At 40.4% G+C, this 20,602-nt stretch overlaps 2 protein-coding genes across 10 annotated transcripts in view; one reads left to right on the top strand and one right to left on the bottom strand.

Moving 5' to 3' along the window:
* Positions 1–10,077, top strand: part of MAPK8 (mitogen-activated protein kinase 8) — a 48,447-nt gene extending 38,370 nt beyond the window's left edge. For 5 of the 6 annotated variants that reach the window (XM_071563202.1, XM_071563206.1, XM_071563204.1 and 2 more), the window contains exons 8-12: positions 544–726; positions 1,096–1,220; positions 2,080–2,143; positions 3,735–3,812; positions 4,796–10,077. In XM_071563202.1, the coding sequence (XP_071419303.1) occupies positions 544–726; positions 1,096–1,220; positions 2,080–2,143; positions 3,735–3,812; positions 4,796–4,941 (596 nt within the window). In that variant the 3' untranslated portion in view covers positions 4,942–10,077. Of the gene's footprint in view, positions 1–543; positions 727–1,095; positions 1,221–2,079; positions 2,144–3,734; positions 3,813–4,790 lie in introns of all 6 variants that reach the window. The other variant, XM_071563207.1, reaches the window with a different exon arrangement.
* Positions 10,078–13,733: 3,656 nt separating this feature from the next.
* ARHGAP22 (Rho GTPase activating protein 22) overlaps positions 13,734–20,602 on the bottom strand; it is a 126,684-nt gene continuing 119,815 nt past the window's right edge. For all 4 annotated transcript variants that reach the window (XM_071563198.1, XM_071563200.1, XM_071563199.1 and 1 more), the window contains 2 exons: positions 19,117–20,014; positions 13,734–14,428 (listed from right to left, as the gene is read on the bottom strand). In XM_071563198.1, the coding sequence (XP_071419299.1) occupies positions 14,200–14,428; positions 19,117–20,014 (1,127 nt within the window). In that variant the 3' untranslated portion in view covers positions 13,734–14,199. The remainder of the gene's footprint in view (positions 14,429–19,116; positions 20,015–20,602) is intronic.

Below are 20,602 nucleotides of genomic sequence, written 5' to 3'. Positions count from 1 at the left end.
TCTTTAACATCTTCATTCTAGTCTCTGACAATATTGCAATTGTCAATTTGGGCCAAGACTTCATCCTCTGTGTGCCCACTGGTGCTCAGTGTTGCACATCCTGCGTGATAGGTTGCCCAGGACTGGGCTGAGGTACTGAGATGAGAACAAAGGACAAAGCACCTACATGGGGTGGTTCTCACGAGTGCCTCCACTACTTGAATGCGTGTTCAGACCAGGAAGTGAGTTCTTCTACACAACCCAAACAAGGCTTTAATTTCAATTCATTTAATGTATTGTGTGAATCTTCTAACCTTCTGTTTCTCAGAAGTATATCCTTTTCTAGTTAGTTATGATTTTGAGTAAAATACACATTGCCTTGACTACGCTATCATAGTCTCGCTTTGTTTCACTGTTTTCTCTAAGAGAATAATCCTAATTCATGATGATGAACTTGGTATTTTATTATAATTTTCTGTTTTCCCTGTTGATTGCTTCATGTGATTTTAATGTAACTTTATAGCTGAAAATTAGACAGTGTTTTTCTTAGCTGCATAACCTTAGATATTGATCAATGGAATAAAGTTATAGAGCAGCTAGGAACACCATGCCCCGAATTTATGAAGAAATTACAGCCTACAGTCCGAACTTACGTGGAGAACAGACCTAAATATGCTGGATATAGTTTTGAAAAACTCTTTCCAGATGTCCTTTTCCCAGCTGATTCTGAACACAATAAACTTAAAGGTAAGGTCTGTCTTCTGTGTGATGTATATTTTAAAAGTTTTAAAACTGTGATATACTGAACAGAAATGTATCTTGGTGTCGTTCACTATAAAATCATCCCGCAAAGGATTTAAATATTACAATATTTATAGCGTGAGAGTGGATGAATGTCCTGGTAGATGCTTGCCACCACTTGCATATCTTCATAAAACAGCTCCTATTCTTGGAGCTGTCTTTATAAAGACAAGTAAATACCTATATTCTTCTCAATGACAGATGCCAACATGATGATTTAGAGAAAAGTTGGGGGGAGCCTTTGCAAGGTTTGAAATACTGTGTTATGTCCTCTATATATGGCACCAGTCTAAATAGAAAATTTTATTTTTGCAGCAAGTCAAGCAAGAGATTTGTTATCAAAAATGCTGGTTATAGATGCTTCTAAAAGAATCTCTGTGGATGAAGCTCTGCAGCACCCGTACATCAATGTTTGGTATGATCCATCAGAAGCAGAAGCTGTAAGTTCTTGTTTTAGGTCTCTACTGACAGCAATAGATGTGTTTATTAGAAACAGCATTAGGAATGCTTAGACTGAAGTACTTGTCTCTGTATGTTTGTGAACAATTGCATATAATCTCCTGAACATGTAGTAATGCCTCTAAAATCTTTTATGTAGAGTTCTAATTTATTGAGCTTTAGTTGTTTGTGTGGTTTGATTGCCCTTGATGAGGTTCTGAAGTATTTACTCCTGGGGAAGAGAAATATTTTCATTAATTGTAGCAACTGATAGTACTCTTAAACTAGAAAGTAATGTTTCAGCAAAATCAGATTACAAGATCTTGAACTTTCAGTTGTTAACACTAATGAACAAAACAATTAATTGATATTTTTTTCTTAAAATATTAGTTTAGGGACAATTTCAGCTTATGAGAAAAGTGTAATTTTTTTAAAAAGTGGTTGGTGATTGTCACTAAGAATAGAAAAATGTGCTTGATGTAAGTGGAGCAATTTGAATTCTACTGATCTGTAACAGTTAGATGGAAAATTTAATAATTAACAGTAAATAGCTAAAAAGAGCTCCTTGTGCTGGAGACTGCTGCACTCAGAAGCTTTTACCAGACCATTTTTCTATTCTACTACCAGACTCAATATCTTTTTTAATTATTACAGTAATGTAAGCAAATTTGTTAATCAGAGGAACTTTAAAGCAGTAGCATCTAGAAAATAGGCCAGGTCCAAGTGTGAGCCGATATATGACCATGTAAATACGGTATTTTAAAAACAGGTTCATGTTCTGAATAGTTTATTTCATTTCTCATTTATACTGGTTTTGTATTGCTTTTGATTGCTCTATGATGAGTTAGTTTTGTTTTTCAGCCTCCACCAAAGATACCAGATAAGCAGTTAGATGAGAGGGAGCACACGATAGAGGAATGGAAAGGTAAGAAGTGTAACAAGGCTTTTGAGCAGTAGGCTGGGCCCCAGTGATTACTGTTATTAAAGTTCTTCTGGGCTACCTAACAGTATTTACTTTAACTGCTTGGAATGGCAAGGAAATAGAAACCTCGTGATTGTTGGGACACTAAAAAGTTTCCTTTGAAGATGCTGAACCTTTGTAGTGAACTAAAAACCTGCTTATTTCCCTCACCTTTTGCAAACCATAGGACAGCATTTTTAGGGAGGATAACTCTTCTGGACAACAGCTACAATTGAAAAAGATGCAGGAATTTGAGCAATATAAGTGTGAATTAGGACTAGTCTTCAAGTGAAGAGCATTGTAGCAGTAACTGTGCTCTTTTAAAAATGAAGTAGAGGACATGTAAGAAGAAGCCATGAGGAGTGTTAGTAATGGGCAAGATAGGTTACAGGTGGTGTGGGAGATGCTGGTTTTTATCAGTTGTGGGATCCTAAGAAAGTAGCTGGAATTGAGGTTTGGAATGGATTGTAATATGATGTAAGACTCACCTCCAAGAGCATGATCTTTAGTATTCAGTACTGGTTTAGTATCTGCATTTCCTGGTCATGTGAGGTGCAAAATAGTAAGTATAAGGGGAACATCTTTGTAACTTGTAAAGGTTGTGCTTCACTTTGAAATAGCTTCTAAAAGATGTGGTATTACAGAGATTCTAGTGCCAAGAAAAAGTCCAGATTGCTGTGCAGGCAATGAAAGTTACATTTAAGCAAGAATTTAGTGCATTGAGCAATCTAATACTTTGTACTGAAAAAGTTGAGGAAGGGATATTAGACTGGTATAATCTTTTTATCCCCAGAAGAAAATGAAAAAGGGAAAATATTTGATTAATCGCTTTTGACACTTTCATTGTGTTGGCTAGTAATGTGCACAAGTCTGTAAAATCTAGTACTATCACACTTCTACGTTGCTTTTTATTAGAAATGAAGCTTTAATTGTAAAGGCAGAGATAAGGAAAATTATGGAAATTCTCTTACCATCCTTGTTTGAAGCAAAGTTATTTCCCTTTTGAAGCAGATGTGCTGAGGGTATATCAAGCAATATGGAGTTTACTTCTGAGATTCCTAGAGCCCTTGAAATCATACTTCTTATATGCTAACATTGTGTTCCATTTCATGGTAATCAGGACCTTTACACATTGTTGCTGAGGAAATTTATTGGCCAATGTGCATTGGGAGTATGGCAGTGCTATCTGGGCTGGTTCTTAGCTCTTCCTTTGAAGACAGATGATTGAATTTATCTGTACCAAAGAGGCCATTGATGCAAACTGAGTGGGCCTTAAGACTCAGTTTAACCTCAAGTCCCAAAGCAGCCTGGATGAAAGAGCCTTAGAGCAATGTCAGTGTGTTCTCAAGAGTGCTAGTCTATTGTATCTCCACCAGAAAAGAATGATACATTTTTATATCACTTTCCAGTTGCTGTGTTGCCTACAACCTATTCTTCAAAACTAATTCTGAACAGTAATAAACCTGTAAAATTTAAATGTACATTTTAATGGGAGATGTATTCTAGTCTTGGGGTTGCACATTCATTTTTTGCCTTCCCTTCTCTGCATTTTCAGAGTTGATATACAAGGAAGTCATGGACCTGGAGGAGAGAACCAAGAATGGGGTTATACGCGGCCAACCAGCCCCTTTAGGTTGGTTACAATAAAAAGCACAGTACAACGAAAGCTCCATTGAGTTGTAGGTCAGGAGGGAGTAAAGCTGTTCAAGGCATCGAAAAGTACTGTAACTCAAAAATATGGCTCTTAAATCACCAAACCTCTTGAATTCTCTTTTAGATATTGTATAGTTGAGTGAAATATATGAGGCTGATATCTCTCTTTCTTAATCTGTTAAATCCCTCTGTTATTGTCCCTGTGTGATTTATGCTTCATTCATTTCAGTCCTCAAGAAACATTATGGTACTTGGTGCTCAGTTGCTGTAGTTTGGTTAGATGAGTAATGAGAGTAGCCAGGACAGTTTCAAATGAGATGTAACCACTACTTATATATTTTAAATAATGAAACAGATTCCTAGGTTGAAAACTGATGGAGTACTTTGGTTTCCTTTTGCTGAGTTTTGGAGCAAAATGTGCCCATTAACTGACTTTTGATAAAGCTCCATGACAAAAGTTGGACTGCCCTTGCTGACTCTGCTCAGGGTTCACTGAAGTTCAGACTCTGAAAATTCACAGGGTATGTGAGATTGAATGGATGTGATGTGGCTGGGCACCAGCTATTTCCCAGCCTCAAGAGGAGAGGGGAAAAAAACCCAAGCCCTTTTTTTCTTTATCAAAATATGTAGATATATTCTAGCTTAGGGTCTTAACATTTTGTAGGGTATCGTAGCTCTGCATTACTGTTTGTAATATTTTAACCTTGAGCCATTAGCATTTACTGTGATTTTGCAGCTGTCTGTGCCATGTGAGTTCTGTGGTTCTTGATATACCATCCATTAAACCGTCCCTTAAAGTCTTAAGGGTTTTATTTATTGTGACGATGGATTGAGATACACATCTCTTGAAAGTTGCCAAAACAGAGAAAAGTAATGGCCATTAGGAAGAGACAGACTAATGCAAGTACTGAACTGTGCAACTGTATCTGCAACTGATTTGCTCTTTTGTTTCTCATAGCACAGGTGCAGCAGTGATCAATGGCTCTCAACATCCATCATCATCCTCATCTGTCAATGATGTGTCTTCAATGTCAACAGATCCAACATTGGCCTCGGATACAGACAGCAGTCTAGAAACCTCAGCTGGACCTCTGGGTTGCTGTAGATGACTACTTGGTCTTTTGGGGGGTGGGAGGGGGGTCCTTTTAGTCATTAATAGGGCACTTTTAAATTTTGGTGGTATTTTTGAGTGTTTTTTCAAAAATAATCATGGAATTCATCATAAAGTGCTGTAATTTCGAACTGTAAGTTGTGTTAAAAGCAGCCACTTTTTTGCTGTAATTAATTGTAAAATATTAAACCTGATAATTTTTATTGTGGTTTTAAAATCTGCATATTTGCTTTACTATTATGCTGCTGACCTTTTTTTACTGAATATCTAAGATTTGTTTTATCAAAGCACATATTAATGTTGTGATCATTACCATATAATGAATTATTTAAGATTTTATAGGTTTTCAGTTTTTTAATTAGAATTTATTCCAGATGTTTTGTTCATGATATCCTTCCAAGTTTTATGCTTGGTCATACATCTGTGTCCAGGTGGAGGGGGAGAGAATTCAGTGAAGCCAGCTGTAGCTTTGGGCATACTGCTGTGATGCTGGCAGTGAAAAAAATCCTCTTTTATTTTGGCCACTTGCCTATAATACTTCAGCAAAAGCAACAATTTGTGAGGTTTTTTAGAGAAACAAAAAAATCCTTTGCAAAGTAACATCTTCTGAATGGGTTTATGAACATAGGAAAGCAAAGCGTATCTTCAAAGCAGCAGAAATACCCAGCCTAGCAAAGTAATGTGATGTTTTCTGCAGAGCTGTGGCATGCCAAATCTTGTGATCACCATAAAACACAAGGATACTTCATGAATAATACATTGCAATGCCAATAAACTGTTTACTTTTAGCTTGTAAGCCTGTTTTTGTACACACAAAATGAAGAATATCCAGGATGTCTAAACTGGTAAAAAGGAGAATGAATATGCTGTAGCTATGCTTTCATGTAAGATGTGATTCTTGGGAGTTTTGGTTCTTACTGGTTTTGCCTACTAGGGTGAATGCTTTTTGAGTGCTTTTTGGGTCAAAGAGGGAATGACATGAATGCGATAGGGGCAAAACTTCAGCTACTGTTCTCCACCAAAAGTACTGATTGCTAAAAACCATTAACTGGTAGGAGAACCTCAGAATTTCTGTAGCTAATGCATTAATGAGCAATATACGCCATCCATAGGGGGGAGAAATAGTGCTGTATAAATTAATATTTATCTCTTTCATTTCACCATGAGATCAGTGTAGCAGAAATCTTAACAATGGTTCATTTTAAGTCATAAATATTCAGTAGTTTTCATCACCGAAGCTCCAGGCTTCAGTACACTTTTTAAACAAAAGATATATTGAGATATATAGAACATTTACTTAGTAGTCATGTAAGATGGTGCTGCTCATCACAGAAGTATTTTAACTGTTTACATTTTATATTTACAGAATGATTTATGTATAACTGACTTAAGTTTATGTATGAGTTAAACAATCATTCAGAATTTATTCCTTTGGAAAATGCAGATTTTTAGTGAAGCTAGGTTGTATAATTGATTGCCTTGTGTAGATGCATATTTTGTGTAGTGAATTAGAATGTGAAGAGCAACTTAAATTAGTAGTGCTCACAAAAATAGGTATACATACAGAAGTCTTGCCAGATGCTGAGCATAATCAAGTAATGTAACTGGCTACAGAGGTTATCCAGGAATGACTGATGGTCTTCAGTGTGGTTCCTTCTGCTTGTTGGGTTAAATAAGTATCTTTTTGAAGTTCTAACTGAAAGAGGAATGTTTGTCTTTACAGTCAGTTTTGGAAAAATAGAAGTGTTAGGAATGCTTTTGTTATCTAACATGTCTTCTTAAAAAACAATGCAGGGTTACAAGGAATGGTAATGTCTCAAAGATGACTAAATTGATAAACTGCACAATTGTTTTGCTGGCCTGGCTAGACTGCTGGTAAGTGCTTTGTGCATGTAATTTTGCTTTCCTCACTTATATCTAATATTTCAGTATTGCCTTCCTAAACCACATTTGGGAAGGCAATTATTTGCAGCATCCTGCCAAATTATATATTACCTCAGAATAGGCAGGACATGTTTGGATTCATCTAGCACTGGAATGTAGAAAATCTGCTCATGTTGAACAGAGACCAACAGAACAGTCTATTTTGTAATTTTTTAAATCAAAGTTTAAGCTGTGAATTAAGCCAAAATTTTTGGTCGTACGACAGTACTCCATGTTATATAGGGTTGAATGATAGTGTGGTCAACACAGAGTAATGAAGTTAAGACTGACAAAAGCAACTTCTGATGCCTCAAAGTGCTGTTACAAACTGAATTTGGTAAATGTAATTCGTATTTAAATTTATTTTAGAACCCTCTGCATTGCAGTGATGATTGAAATATTTTGAAACGTAAAAATATTTTTTGCAAACACTTTCCAGTGTCCTAAATAAAATAGTCACTGAACTGAGTTCATAAGCTCTAAGGAGAATTGAGGTTTTATTCTTTCAAGGTAGATTTAATGAATGGGTGGGACTGTCGACTGCAGCCCACTGCAGTTTGCATGAGCAATGTTCAAAGGGATTGTTTCAGTAAAGTCAGAGCTTTGCCTGTGGAGACCTAGAATTCACCTCTGGCATTGTGTTCATAGGAGTGTTGTTTTTATGTCTTTTTTTTCAGTTGCTTGCATTTTAGGCAAATTAAAGTGATAGCAAATTCCAAAGACAAGAAAATCAAATTCAGTCACCAAATTATCACAACATCCTAGTCTTAACTTAACCTTTTTATGTGTTGAAATATAAAATTATTTAAGCGATAGTTGTACACCATCACAGAGAGCAAACAAATGGGTAATTGGAGTTCAGCTGTCTTTGTCTTTTGTTGTTAATTATATGCTATCCAATACACTATACAATTTTATTCTTAAAGTATTTTTAAGCTTTATTTTAGGCTGTGATTTAATCTTCTCATCACAGTGGGCTTCACTAAATTGCGTGCAACTTCCTAGGGCCGTTCTAATCCATTGGGAGTTGGTGGGGATTGAATTACAATGAGCTGTCTGATGTCCTAGTCAGGTGAGGCTGAAAGTTGGACAGTAACAGCAAGATTGATTTCCATCCTCTCTAGTCAGAGCTGTGGTATGCATCAAGGATAAAACAGGCCTCTCCTTTTATTAGAAGTAGTTTCTTCAAGAATTTGAAATAGAAGTTGAGGGGGAAGAACGGGGCAGAATTAGCACCATGAGGGTTGTGCTGCAGTGCTGTGCTGAAAGGTCTTCTGTTGATGCAAGATAGTGGCGTCAGAATGGATGTGTCTGTGTGAGCAGCTGGGTTGGCAGAGCAAAAAACCCTCAGCCCAGCCTGACTGTCTGGGGCAGCCCTCATTCCTTCTGCTCTGTGAACAGACATGGCACTTCTCCCTGCACAGCTCAGGCTTTTAGCTCTGAAGAACCTTGAGGTGCTGGCTGCAGCCACATGTTTTTGGATAGGAATTCCAACTGGATACTGAGAGTATCACGAATTGTTTGGTAAGGGGGGGTGAGTGTGTCCGTGTGTGTCTCTGTCCGTGTCTGTATGTCTGTATGTCTGTGTGTCCCCGTGTGTTGGTGTGTGTGTCTTGGTCTGTGTGTCTTCTCTGTGTGTCTCTGGCTGTGTTCGTGTGTCTCTGTGTCCGTGTCCGGCTCTGTATCTGTGTTCGTGTGTGTGTGTGTGTGTGTCTGTCTGTGTCTGTGTTTGTGTCTGTGTGTCTCTGTCCGTGTGTGCAGTCGCGGTGTCCCCACCAGCAGGGGACGCTGTCCCGCGGCAGGAGCGCCCCCCGCGGGGCCGGTCCGTGCGATCTCCCACGTGGATCGTGGAGCAAACACTGAGCCTTGGGCAGGGGCCCTGCTGGGAGGGAGGGATGGATGTGACATTCAGCTCAACAGTGCATCAGGAGACCGGTGAAAAAGCTCCTAGGGGAGGATGGTTCTACCCAGACAATAATCCAAAGTGTGTGACAATGTTTCTCCATGAAGATTATGGGAGAAAGGGGAGATGGTGGTTCAGTTTACACTTGTTCTTACTCTTTCAAGTTGCTAGAGAGAGTGAATTGCGGTTTCTAGATACAGTTTTATTTGCTGTTGGCAGAAGCTTCTCTGTGCTGTTATGTTTTATTTTCCTATCAGTGGGTTTGGTTCTTACATATTTAGACTGAGGACTAGAGTTGAAGGAGAACTTGTCTGCATTTTTCAGTAGGATTAGAAAGAGGGTTTAAATGAAGAAATGAGACTGTACTGCCTACCCAAATGTTCAATTAACTTTATTTATTCTTAGTTAAGGGCACTGGATAAAAGTGGTATTTTAAGTGGTCTCTTTCACTCCTTTCTCCTCTTTAGATATGTCTGCATTACAGAACATATTAGGGATCAGGTCATATTGTGTTTCTACTTCTGCAGTTAAAAATTTAAGCTAGGTTTTCTTGAACTACCTCACACAAACTTTCTATGTTTCTTAAGTAAGCAAAGCTAACCCTTGCTATTGGAACTACATTGAATGTGAATAGAAAAATACCCCTCCTTTAGAAAAACAAACCTATTGGCCAATGTTGAGACAGTATCAGTAAGTATGTTTCTTATATATTTCACGTAAGACGTTCATGTGTAATAATAGCTTGTGTACAGTAATGTACATCTAGAATATTGTGTTAGCTGTAAATTGGTGATTTTATTATTGTAGTCTGGTTTTGTAGGGTAAAAATAGCTTACTATTAATGTCAGCTCATCCTTTACATTTTACAAAAGGAATAATTCTTGGTAAGATTTGCATACAGATGAATTACTTTTGTAGGCCCAATATGTAGTCTATTTTTGAGAGTTCTTTAACTTTTATTACTAAAGTTGAGAAAAAAATTCCACCCCAATTTTTGTGATCATTGCTTCTGCTCCTTTTGAAGTATATTCTTAATTTTATAATGTCCCAATAAATACGAAGATGCACCATTAAAAATATTGGGGAAAACTAATTTTTTTTTCTCCCCCACATTTGATGTCTTTTCCTGCTTTTACTTTATTCCCTCCAAATAAGCTGTTGGTGGGGCATTACTGAGAACATTGTGGGTTTTTTTACTCATTCATGCTATAGGTCATTACATGTGCACCACTGGAATGTATACCTTGTTACCTAGTATGTCAATTGGTTATAATGATATTTTAAATAAAAAAGAAAAAAAAAGTTTGACCACTAGGCATTTAGTGTTTCTTCATGTGTTCTAGGCTGGAACGAATTTCATATGGATTGCATAATAAGGCTGCACTTGAAATCTTATTATTGTGAGTCCTTCCTGAGAATTCATCTGGTTTTTAAAGGTACTTCAAGTCTTGTCTTGTGTGTGAGCTCCCTCATGGGCAAAGTGACATGCTTTTTTCATTTCTCCATTCCCATGGACTTTGTATGTGCCACAGACTGTTAATAGCCAGTGTCTTTGTGACCACCGGGAATGTGTTCTTGCTTCCTCGCTGCCAGCTCTAGCCACCTTATTTCCTGGAAATACAGCTGCCAAGGCCCTGTGCTGCAGAAAGAGGTAAGCCACAGGTTGTCTAGTGTATGGGAAAATGTCCCAAAACTGAGTCTCGGAGAAGCCTGAAGGATCTGACTCCTGGAGAGCTAACTTGCATGGCCAGAACACTCACTGCCTGCACTGGAGCTTCTGCTGTGGGCAAATCCCAGCATAATGTGTTTGATTGCCTTCACTTTCAGCAGGGTCTCGGTGTTTCCTTGAAAAAGACTGCAGATGCCCTTGAGATGTGCTGTCAAGAGAAGGGGGCTGTGACCACAGCACTACAGTGTAGCCAGCTTTGTTTCTCTGGGCCAGCTCTTTGTGAGATGTTCTTCTAGGAATGTGGTGGGACTCATAAATGCTCTTATTGCATATGTCAGCATAAAGTGCAGCCAGTTTCAAATGATGTGTTAATACAGAACAAGGCTGGAGAGACAGTCTTAGCTTTGCTCAGGATTTGTCTCTGGGTGACTCAGGACTGAAACACTCCATAATGGTGCTGGCATCAGTGGAACCTGCTACTGAATGTAGATGATTCAATGAGCTTGCCTCTATTCATTTTCCTTTTTGTGTTAGAAATGCCACAGAGACCTACAAAAGGTTTGGGTGTTGTTGTTTTTTATTCTTAAGTATTGCTGTTTTGAATTTTTTTTTTTGTAAAGCATATGCTTTTGTTGGGGTTTTTTCCACTGAAAAGTTTTTATACACTTTTTGCCTACATAATACTGGAAGGGATGTTCCAGGCTGGGAAGATTGCAAAGGTGAAGCTGGGGTAAGACGGTATCTACCTAATTCGAGGAACCTTTTCTCATGTTAACACTAACCAACCTGTATCTTGTAAACACTTGCTAAGAAAGCTGTTGTTTAAATCCAGGGCTTTAATGAGCAAAAGGTCTACAAAACAAGGAGCACACCCTCAGATGCTTGATGTGGGGAAGTGAAGTAGTGGAAAAAATGTACAGAAACAGGAGTTAAAGCTAGGAAAGAGTGTATTTTCTTCCTCCAATAAGGGCATAGCGTTCCAAGAGGTTGTGTACAATAGCACTGGCGGATTCCCATTTCTTGCATAGCTGCCCATGTCAGGAAATGGGTATCATGGTCCTGCTGCTCCACTTAGAGTCAGCATCCTGCCATTGTGCATTTTAGCGTGAACTGGGTAGTTTGCATCTTCTTGCAGGCTTTATTTACTGCAGTGGCTCATCTTCAAAAGGAGCTGAAATTTACAGGAACAAGAGGCATAGATGGTGCTGGAGCACAACAGTCAACCTGGAAGTGGTTAGTTTCTCTGGTCACTTTGAGTGAATACAGTTTCATTTGTGATAATGAATTAATTCTATCCTGGATGCCAATTTAAGATTAATCTTACTGCTAGAGATCTGAAAGCTGATCTGTCCTGGAACTGAAGGTTTAGGATAGGTGGCTTTGTTCCCCACTTCTGCTGAATGTAGCAGTTACCTAATGTTAAATACTTAAGAGAGTTAGCCAGCAGTCCTGTTTACTGCTTCTCTTGTATATTTGGTGTTTAGTCTCCCAGTCAACATGTCTCAGTTCTTAAGTTTGGAGTGTGCCTGAACTAAAGGGAGCAGTCTGCACTTGATACATGCAGGAGATAAGGCAGTATAGTCTAAGGGATGTATGGGCTGTCAGGATAGATGCAGTGAAAGGTTTCCACATTTAGGGTAGGAATAAAAGAGCATTAAAATACCCTGGTTTCTACTGCTACTTGTATTCAGTGCATCAGTAGGAACTTCCTTTTTATCAGTCCTGATGTTCTACTTACACCCTGATTGTGGACACTGCAATATTACCGTTTATTTTGCCTGGTACCATAGCTGCCTGACACACTGTGCTCTCCCAGGTCAGAGTCATTGTTACAACAACTGCTTCTCTCACTTTATACTGTTTTAAATGGTCATCCTATTCCTTGCAAGATCACTTGTGACCATTAGTAACCTGAGGCGGAGACGGAGAAAAAGATGAGGGTGACGCTTGTGCCTGCAGGTGGCAGGCAGGTGCTGCTGAATGTGCAGGTACTTGCTGCCTCATGCCAGGGGCAGGAAGGAATCCAGGGCTGTTGCCTGAGAAGGAGGAAAAAAGCTTTGGAATAACTGAATTAACAGAATCCACTGTACCACCTTACTTGACTTATCCAGGAAAGATTAGGTTAAAATGCTGGGTTTGGCTCTCTTTAAATAGTTTACATTTTTATAGGAAGGAGTGTTACAGTGCTATAGAAACAAGTTAGAGGTTTAAATACTGAAATACCTGGATATCTGTGAGAAGTACTGAAAGGTGTACTATCTGTGGGTATGTAAAAAAGGCCATTCTAAGGTTATTTCCAGTGAATTACAGTCTTCTCTAGTAAGAAAGGAGATTCAGGACATTTTTTGAAAATATTTAGAATAAAGCAAGCTCCTTTATTTTTCCTTCTGTACTTTCCATTTAGTCAGTTCATGTTCCCATGGCACTTTTCTGTAAAAAAAAATCTTTCTTAGAGACTCCCAACCTGCCTCAGCTGTCAAAGATCAAGTACAAAGGATGAGTGAACAGTGGGGTGAGTGCTGGGCTGGCAGGTGACAGTTCAAGCTGTATCTGGAGAGACAATTTTCTGTGTGCAGGCTCGACATGGCTCAAGGTGCTACAAATGCTATACAGAACTTCTTGAAGTCCCTTGGAGGGGAAGTCAGCCCTGGCAGCTAAGAAATTACAGCTTCATTCTTACGATTTTTCCTTAGTAGAAATAATGAACTTGGGCTGATGGGTTGTTTGCAATATTCCTCCTGTCTCATCTCCCTCAGAGAACTAACAAGAAAAAAAATCACCTTGATGTAATGAGAAGTGACACAAGGCATTTAAGTGTAAATTGTTCAGGGATGATTAAACATAGATGCCCACCCTTCCCCCTTTACCACCTCAATGCCCCCTACCCCAATTGCAGTAATTTCTCTTACCACAAGTTTTGCTGTTAAGGTTTTATGGATTAAAACCCCTCAACAGTTGGATCAGGTGGATGCCTTTTGATGATAAAAATCTTCCATATTCTACTTTGATGACTGAGCAGTATATACATCAACTCATGAGATTTATTTTTTCTTTCAGCTAATACTAATAAACCCCAGATACCTAGGGCAAAATGTGCATATTTAAAGTTCCGTGGAGATTGTGTAGCCAATCTGATTATTATTCACATACCATTTAGTAAGTTGCATTTTTATGAAACTGAAACTGGCAGGTAAGGGACCATTTTAGTGAACTGTCAGGATTTTGGTATCTTCAGCTTTTTTGCAGATTTTGTTTTCACAGTATCTTCATAAAATAATGCCACTTTAAGACTGAGAAATTTGAAGAAACTTTATGTAAAGAGTGGGGAGAAAAAACATCGCATTAAATCCATCTGGTAAACCCCACTGGCTGTGGTGCCAGCCTGAAACTGCCATCTTGCCAAGCACAATTACAAGAGGCCCTCAGCTCCAGGCTCAGTCTGTCCATCTACCCACCTTGCAGGACTTTGCACTATCCTTGACCCAGCAAAAGGATGGTGCCTTTGAGTCCAAAGATGCCCACAGGACAACTACGCAGAAGAGTAACTTTTGATCTGTGGATACAAAGGGGCCCCACTCTTTCTGAGATTATGGTCAGCAGTCTTCCCCAGCTGACCCAGATACTATAGCACATGTAAAGACAACAGAGCAAGTGTCACCAAGAGCACAATCACTGTAGAATTACTCATGATACATGAGAATACTAGATCAAAGTGTCCATTTTCACTCATTTTGCCAGCAATAGAATTTTTTATGCTTGTTCTACTTGAGGACTTTAGTACTTTGACTCCCAACAGTTAAACATCCTAGTGTTGAAAAAAACTCTTCCATTTCCTTCTGCAGGAGGAAATTTCTCTTCTCAGCATCTTCACGAGCACGTTCAGAATTCCTCAGCTTGATCTCCAGCATCGTGTATTTCTTTCGTTCTTGGTCCAGTTCTTCTTCTAACCTCACCACTTGTTTCCTCAGGTCTGCACTTGTTTCTTCAATTCTTAAAAGCAATAGAGAGAGGGAGAAAAAAAAAAAAAAGAGACTTTTTAAGTGAGTGGATAAATACAGCTGATAACTATAATAAATTTAAGTTGGTCCACTTAGACAATTTTAGCTCTGAGAAGAAGATTTAAAGAAGAGAACTAATGGGCATTTCATTGATGTTGAATTTAAGGGCAGAGACTACTTGAAAGCTGGAGCCTCCTCTATTTTTATCTTGAGAAAATACGCTCAAATCTTAGAAAATTACACTTACTTCAGGCACCAGACTGAATGTCTGAGGAGATGTATTAACTCCTCAGTTAGGCTGAGTTCAAATATATAATTCCTAAATAATCTTTTAACCTCTGTTTTCATTCTGATACTGTGTTTCCCTATAGGGATATCCAGTGCAGAGGAACATCCTTGGAGAACAGGTCACAGTCCTTCCTCACCATCCATTTAATGGTCTTTTTTTGTCATTAACATTGGGGTGGAGTGCAAGATTTTACAAAACCCAACATTTCATGTGAGGAAGAATCTGAAGAACAGTCCTTAAATTTATCTGGGCACAAAGCTCTGGTGCAGGACTCAGAACTTTTCACTAAGAGGGTCAAAGAACAAGGTTCATGGTTTTGACTTCAAAGGAAGGCAGCATAGCACTCACTATCCACCCCATCATGTTTATTAACACCATAACTCTGTCTTGTCATTAAGAAAGAGGAAGGAGTATTTTCAGATAGAAATTTCTGATCACTAAGATAAGATTTTAAAAAATTAGGCTTTTCCTAGGAGAAGTATCCTCCCTTTAAAATAAAAAAAAATAATTTAAAACCAAACAACCACACACACAAACAAAAAACCCCTACCACCTATCAAACCACTCCCACCTCTCACTGATCAGTACTATACCCTACTGTGAAGCTGGGGTGCTGACTTCCCTGGGAAACTGTGAATAGGTTATTTTTAGACAGGATAAAAACCATACTCAAAAAGGGCATGCTATTGACTCCATAACAAAACAAAACCCAAGAACAAGAAAGAGGGGCCTTTGGCAGTCTAAGAAAGGTCTGAATTCCATTTTGTGACCAACCCAGAGGCAATTATGCAGGCAGTGCAGTCCATCCGCTGAATCTGCTCCTTTCTGTATGCTTAAAGATGGCAATGTGATCTTTGTCTCAATTTCCATAACAAATTGGGAAGTCACACACAGATGCAGTGACCGGCACCAAGTCTAGCAAAAACATGGCCCATCTTGATGAAGGCAGACCTTTATCACCAACCAGCTCTGTCTTCCCTAATATGTCTCTTCTGAAGCTGGGATGCTTCTCCACACATACACTTTAAAACATTTTTGCTACATCCTACAGCTCTGAGCTGCTGATTACATTTTTCTGCCATGGAGTGTAGGGGTCATCTGCAGCAGCCTAGATTAGCTGTCCATGTTCTGAATTACACAGGGTCACAGTACATACTGCATTTCTACACACACAACAGTCCTCTCCAAGATACTTCCATTTTCTTAAGGAGTCCCAGGTGGTAAACATGAATTAGTGAAGCTCAACAAAGAATGTCTGATAATTATATTAACCTTGAGGGCAAAATGCTCTGGAATAGACTGGTTAAGGGAAGGCCATAAAACTTGCCTCCCTCTGACTAAGAGAGAGAAAATGGGCAGCTGATGATGAAAAGTAACAGCTTTTCCATCAGCAAGTGTTCCTTACCTCTGCCGCAGGCAGATACTGACTCTGCTTTCCCTCCACTTATGTACATGCCAAAAAAAAGCTCATACTCTTTCATTAAAACTTGTCCTGCTACACACAGAGTTCTGCAAACCACACAAGCACATGTACAACTGTAAAGCAACTAATTATTATTTTTAGGGACTAAATTATCTTCAATAAAGACAGCGAAGCAGCCTAAATTTTTCCTTTTAAGCAGCCTCCCTTCTTTGCTAGTTAGGTCCTGTCTTTCCACAGGAATGGACTTTCATGCAGACCCCAAAAGAACACATTTTTGCACATGTAAATTGCTGCAGATGTAGTAAAAACATTGCAAAATTTTTGAGAGCTGAAAAACTTGGCTTGAAATTGTTAGACTTGACAGCACAATCCTTCAGGCTGTAATCCTGAACAGCTGGAATCATCCTGTTTAATGCATAAAAGCAGTGATTGCATCTTGCCTGGTTTTATGAAACTATTAGTTCATTATGCATTTTCTTCTCAGCTACTTTGCCCTGTGAGACCTGGCCAATTTACTCCCCAAGTCCTCCCCTCCAGCCACAGTGCTCTCTGCCCTGTCCAGCCGAAGGGGAAAGGCAGGTGTTAGAGCTGAAACTGCTCAACAGCTGGAATGAAGAACAGGTCTTCCTGGATGGATGTCCCTGGTGTCCACAGCTTAAGGCCCTGCTGATAAGAGGTGGAAAGCCATCCCACTGGCAGCAGGTAAGAATGTGTAGCTACACATTTCCCAGTCCGACAGCCTCATGTTTCTGTTTATTACTCTCTATCCCTTCATCAAGGCTTGTGAGGGCAGCTCTGCAGAATTAAATGCAAGGCACATACACCCATCTGCCTCCCCTTCTGCATCAGTAGGGCATCTAAAAAAACCCAACAAATAAGTCATGAACTACCATCCTCATTCAGAGACCTTTTCCTACACCTTGTGCAAGCAACTGGTGGTGTTCTCATCAGCTCCTGTACCTGGAACACAACAATATGTGGGTAGGCTTTTCTCCTACTCTGTGATGGAACTGAAACTGCTACACAGCCTGATCCTCCTTCCAGCTCCACACACTAAGGCACTACAATGAAAGAGGCAGAAACGCTGCTGAGGCTGGCACACCACCACCATAGGAAACGATAACATAAGCAGGAAGGTAGCAAGTGGAATTCCTACCTTAACAGATGGCCCACAGGAAGACATCACAGTTGAGATATATTTCTGAGAAATTAGTCAACAAGAAACAAGTGACAACAAATGCAGCCTAAAGCTGTGCTATACAATCCCAACAGTCATGTGCTTTTGGTACCACGTTTGGGAGACTGGTTGGAAATTGAGGTATAGAAATGCTACCAGAATTTTAATAATTGAAGAAGTATAACATTAACACCTTGACACAAACCCCCATCCCAAGAACTGAACTAGTTGTAAGAAATGGGACTGCAGCCCTTCTTCAGTGCTAAGTACTGGTGCTATAGAGCCCAGGCCAATGAAAATTCTTCTGTATTATAACATGATGTGCAATTTTGCATTTGGCTGTATATTAAAACATGTATTGTTGCTTAAAGGAATTCAATTTTATGTGCAAATTTCTCTGACTGCTTGCCTGAAAGTTACTCTATTAAGCACATACTCTCATACAACCTAATATACTAACACAAATTAATAAATCTGACTTCCTAGTTCTTAATACTTTCTACTTCCTGCAGCTTCTGCCCTCACACACAGCTCTCCTGAAAATTGGAAGGAATTTTTCTGAGCTCAGATCTGTGAAATATCTGTGAAACCTTAAGTATAGCACCAGCAGTTGCAGTTGTGCAAGGAAACACCAGTTGGCAAATAACACTTCATGTGTCTGCTGCACAAGCAGGAGCCAAGGACCACTTTTTACACCTGAAACCAAAATTGAGGTTTCTAGAAGTTCAACACAAAAGGTCTGCTGAAAAAGTCGTAGCTGAGATACCATCTCAAAACCAACAGCACAAAAAAACAACACTGGGAAATAGTCAAGATCAGCTTCCTCAATAATGTTTCTGCTGGGAAAATCAACAAGACCACCTCAATTTCAGGCTGATACAGCACAAATATCACTACCTGCACAGACCAACAGAGTCCCCTGTTGAGGCCTGACCACCCTGGGTCCCAATTGCTCCCTCCAAGATGTTTGCTTTGCTGTATCTCTGAGGACACTAAGAGCAGACTTTGACATTACCTGTGCAGTACTCATTTTCACTAAAACCACAGAATGTGAAGTACTGGATTTCCCTGTGTGAACTTCAGGTCCGAGATCCTGATACCCTTCTGTGTTAGGAATTAAAACTTGACATTTTGGTCTGTGTGTTTGCCATTGTCACCTGTAGAAAGATTTATCCTTTTTCCTGCCAAGTTCTAGGGAACAAAAGCTGATACAGTGAAAGCTTCGTCCTTGAAGACAGACTTTGCATAAACTAAAGTTACTTGAGTCTCTCCTATTGGTTGGACAGCCTTGGGAGAAGAGCTGATGGCGGGGGAGAGAAAGGAGGAAGAGAGAGAGAGCAGCAGGGTCTGCGACCTCTTCCTGGGGGGTGGTGGCCTCACCTCCTTAGGTAGATCTCTCCAACAGGCTCAATAAAAAAGGTGAGAGGGCTTGTGCTCTTGGTGTTGGTGGTTCTTTCCCCAAAAAGACAGCAGGGATGCCTGCTGTCTGCCAATGCTTAGAAGATGTAGCCTCTGCCTTCAGGGGAGTGTTCTGAGTTGGTAAGAGTAACTCTAGTGACTGGGGTGCTTACATGTTTGGGCTTAGTGCTTTAGTCTCCCTCCTTCTCTCTGGGTTCCTGCTATTTGGTCACTCCTGTTAATAAAGATACTGTTTTTCTGAACTCTCTATGGTGCTCCAGCCTCACTTTTCCAGCAACTGCAGTACCCACCCTGTTACACCTTCATAGCCCATGTTCAGACAGGATTGATGTTGACAGACAACTTCCTCATCCCCCCTGCAGATGACATTACCTTTTGATACTAGTCTCATACTCAGTCCTCTGTTTGCTCAGTTCTGTCTTTAGCTCCACCACCAAGCTCTGTAAGGCCCTGGAGCACTGGACAGTGTCTCGGGAAGCTGCAATCAGGTCGCTCTGTTCGCTGCTGCTGCATGCTTCAAACCTGTCCATGCTGTTTTCCAGGTCTGCAGTCTTGACCTCACTCTGAGACAGCGAGCCCTGAGTTATCCACTCGGTTTTGAGAGAGCTTAAAGCAGAAGAGTCACTGGCCCGGCAGGCTGGGCAGCTACTGACTGAGTCCATCACTGAGATCTCACATGATGATGTTGACCATTTGGTGCTGGCCATGCTGTGTGTGCTGAGGGACAGGCTGGACGAAGGGACATTGTCATAAGTAGAGAGTCTCTGGGAGGAACATGAGTCTTTAACGCGCTCCCCAGAGGCTGTCCGGCGATGGCCTCGGAGTGAGTACAGTCCATTCATCAACCAGTTCCCACTGGAGGAGAGGTTGGGGATATCTAAGGATGAGCTACCCAGTTTTGGACTCACAGACCGTGCTCCCTGCTGGCGGAAGGAATATTTCCATGGAGGCAGTGTCTGCACTCTTTTACTGGGGCTGGTGGCAGGCTGAGTCAATTTACCACTGTGCTCTGGAGGAATGTTTTTCACTGCAGGTCCTGGGGTGACCTCTAGAGCCACAGCATTGCCAGAAGGCAAATCAGCAGGACTGGGAGCGCTGTTCTCTGACCTGCTGTCCTCTCCATCCTCCTCGGAGATCCACTCTACGGTACTGCGCTGGCGCACAGGCCTGATTTCCAGCTGGCTCCCTGGCATATCCGCCTGAGGAACAGCAAAGATTCGCCCCTGTTCACTTATCAGCACTGTCATCAGGTGTTGGACTAGCGAGGTGCCTGTGGGTGGAAAACAAAGGCAAGCAGTTGAGGAAATGTGGCAGTCTGAGAGTCACCCCCAGCCTGTGAGATGTCCCATGAGCATCTTGAGAGGTCTGTGGCTGCTGTGCAGTTCAATGGGTCTGCACAAACAGCTGCTCCATGCTTTTCTATAAAGGACTGCAAGGAACAGGAATCACTGCCTTTGCTGGAAAGGGGGACTGTGATGGATGCAAGTCTCAGTTCAGCTCCCGAATGCAGCAGACTAGCAGAGTACAAATGATCACTAGTAATGACTAATAAACTGACCTGCTTAAGGAGCCTGAAAGCTTAACTGACTTTGGAGGATGACAGATGTGGAGGCCACCTGGAAAACAGGGCAGGTTTGTACCACACCAAGGCAGGGGCTTCAGAGCCAGCACCCATCTATGTTTGCATCCATGGAGGACAGCACAGCCCTGTGCAGGGATGCATGCTAAATCCTGAGCACACTAACCACCATTTGCTGGGATGAAGGAACTCTGTCCAGCTTCAAAATCCAGCAGGTTTCCACAATTAGATTGCATCCAGTTTTATAGCCTGAACTGGCCCAGAACTACTGCTTATTGA

Source organism: Pithys albifrons, chromosome 9 (genome assembly GCF_047495875.1).
Source record: "Pithys albifrons albifrons isolate INPA30051 chromosome 9, PitAlb_v1, whole genome shotgun sequence".
Classification (NCBI taxonomy): Eukaryota; Metazoa; Chordata; class Aves; order Passeriformes; family Thamnophilidae; genus Pithys; species Pithys albifrons.
The sequence above is the reverse complement of the archived record's forward strand: the minus strand, read 5'-3'. Positions and strand labels throughout refer to the sequence as shown.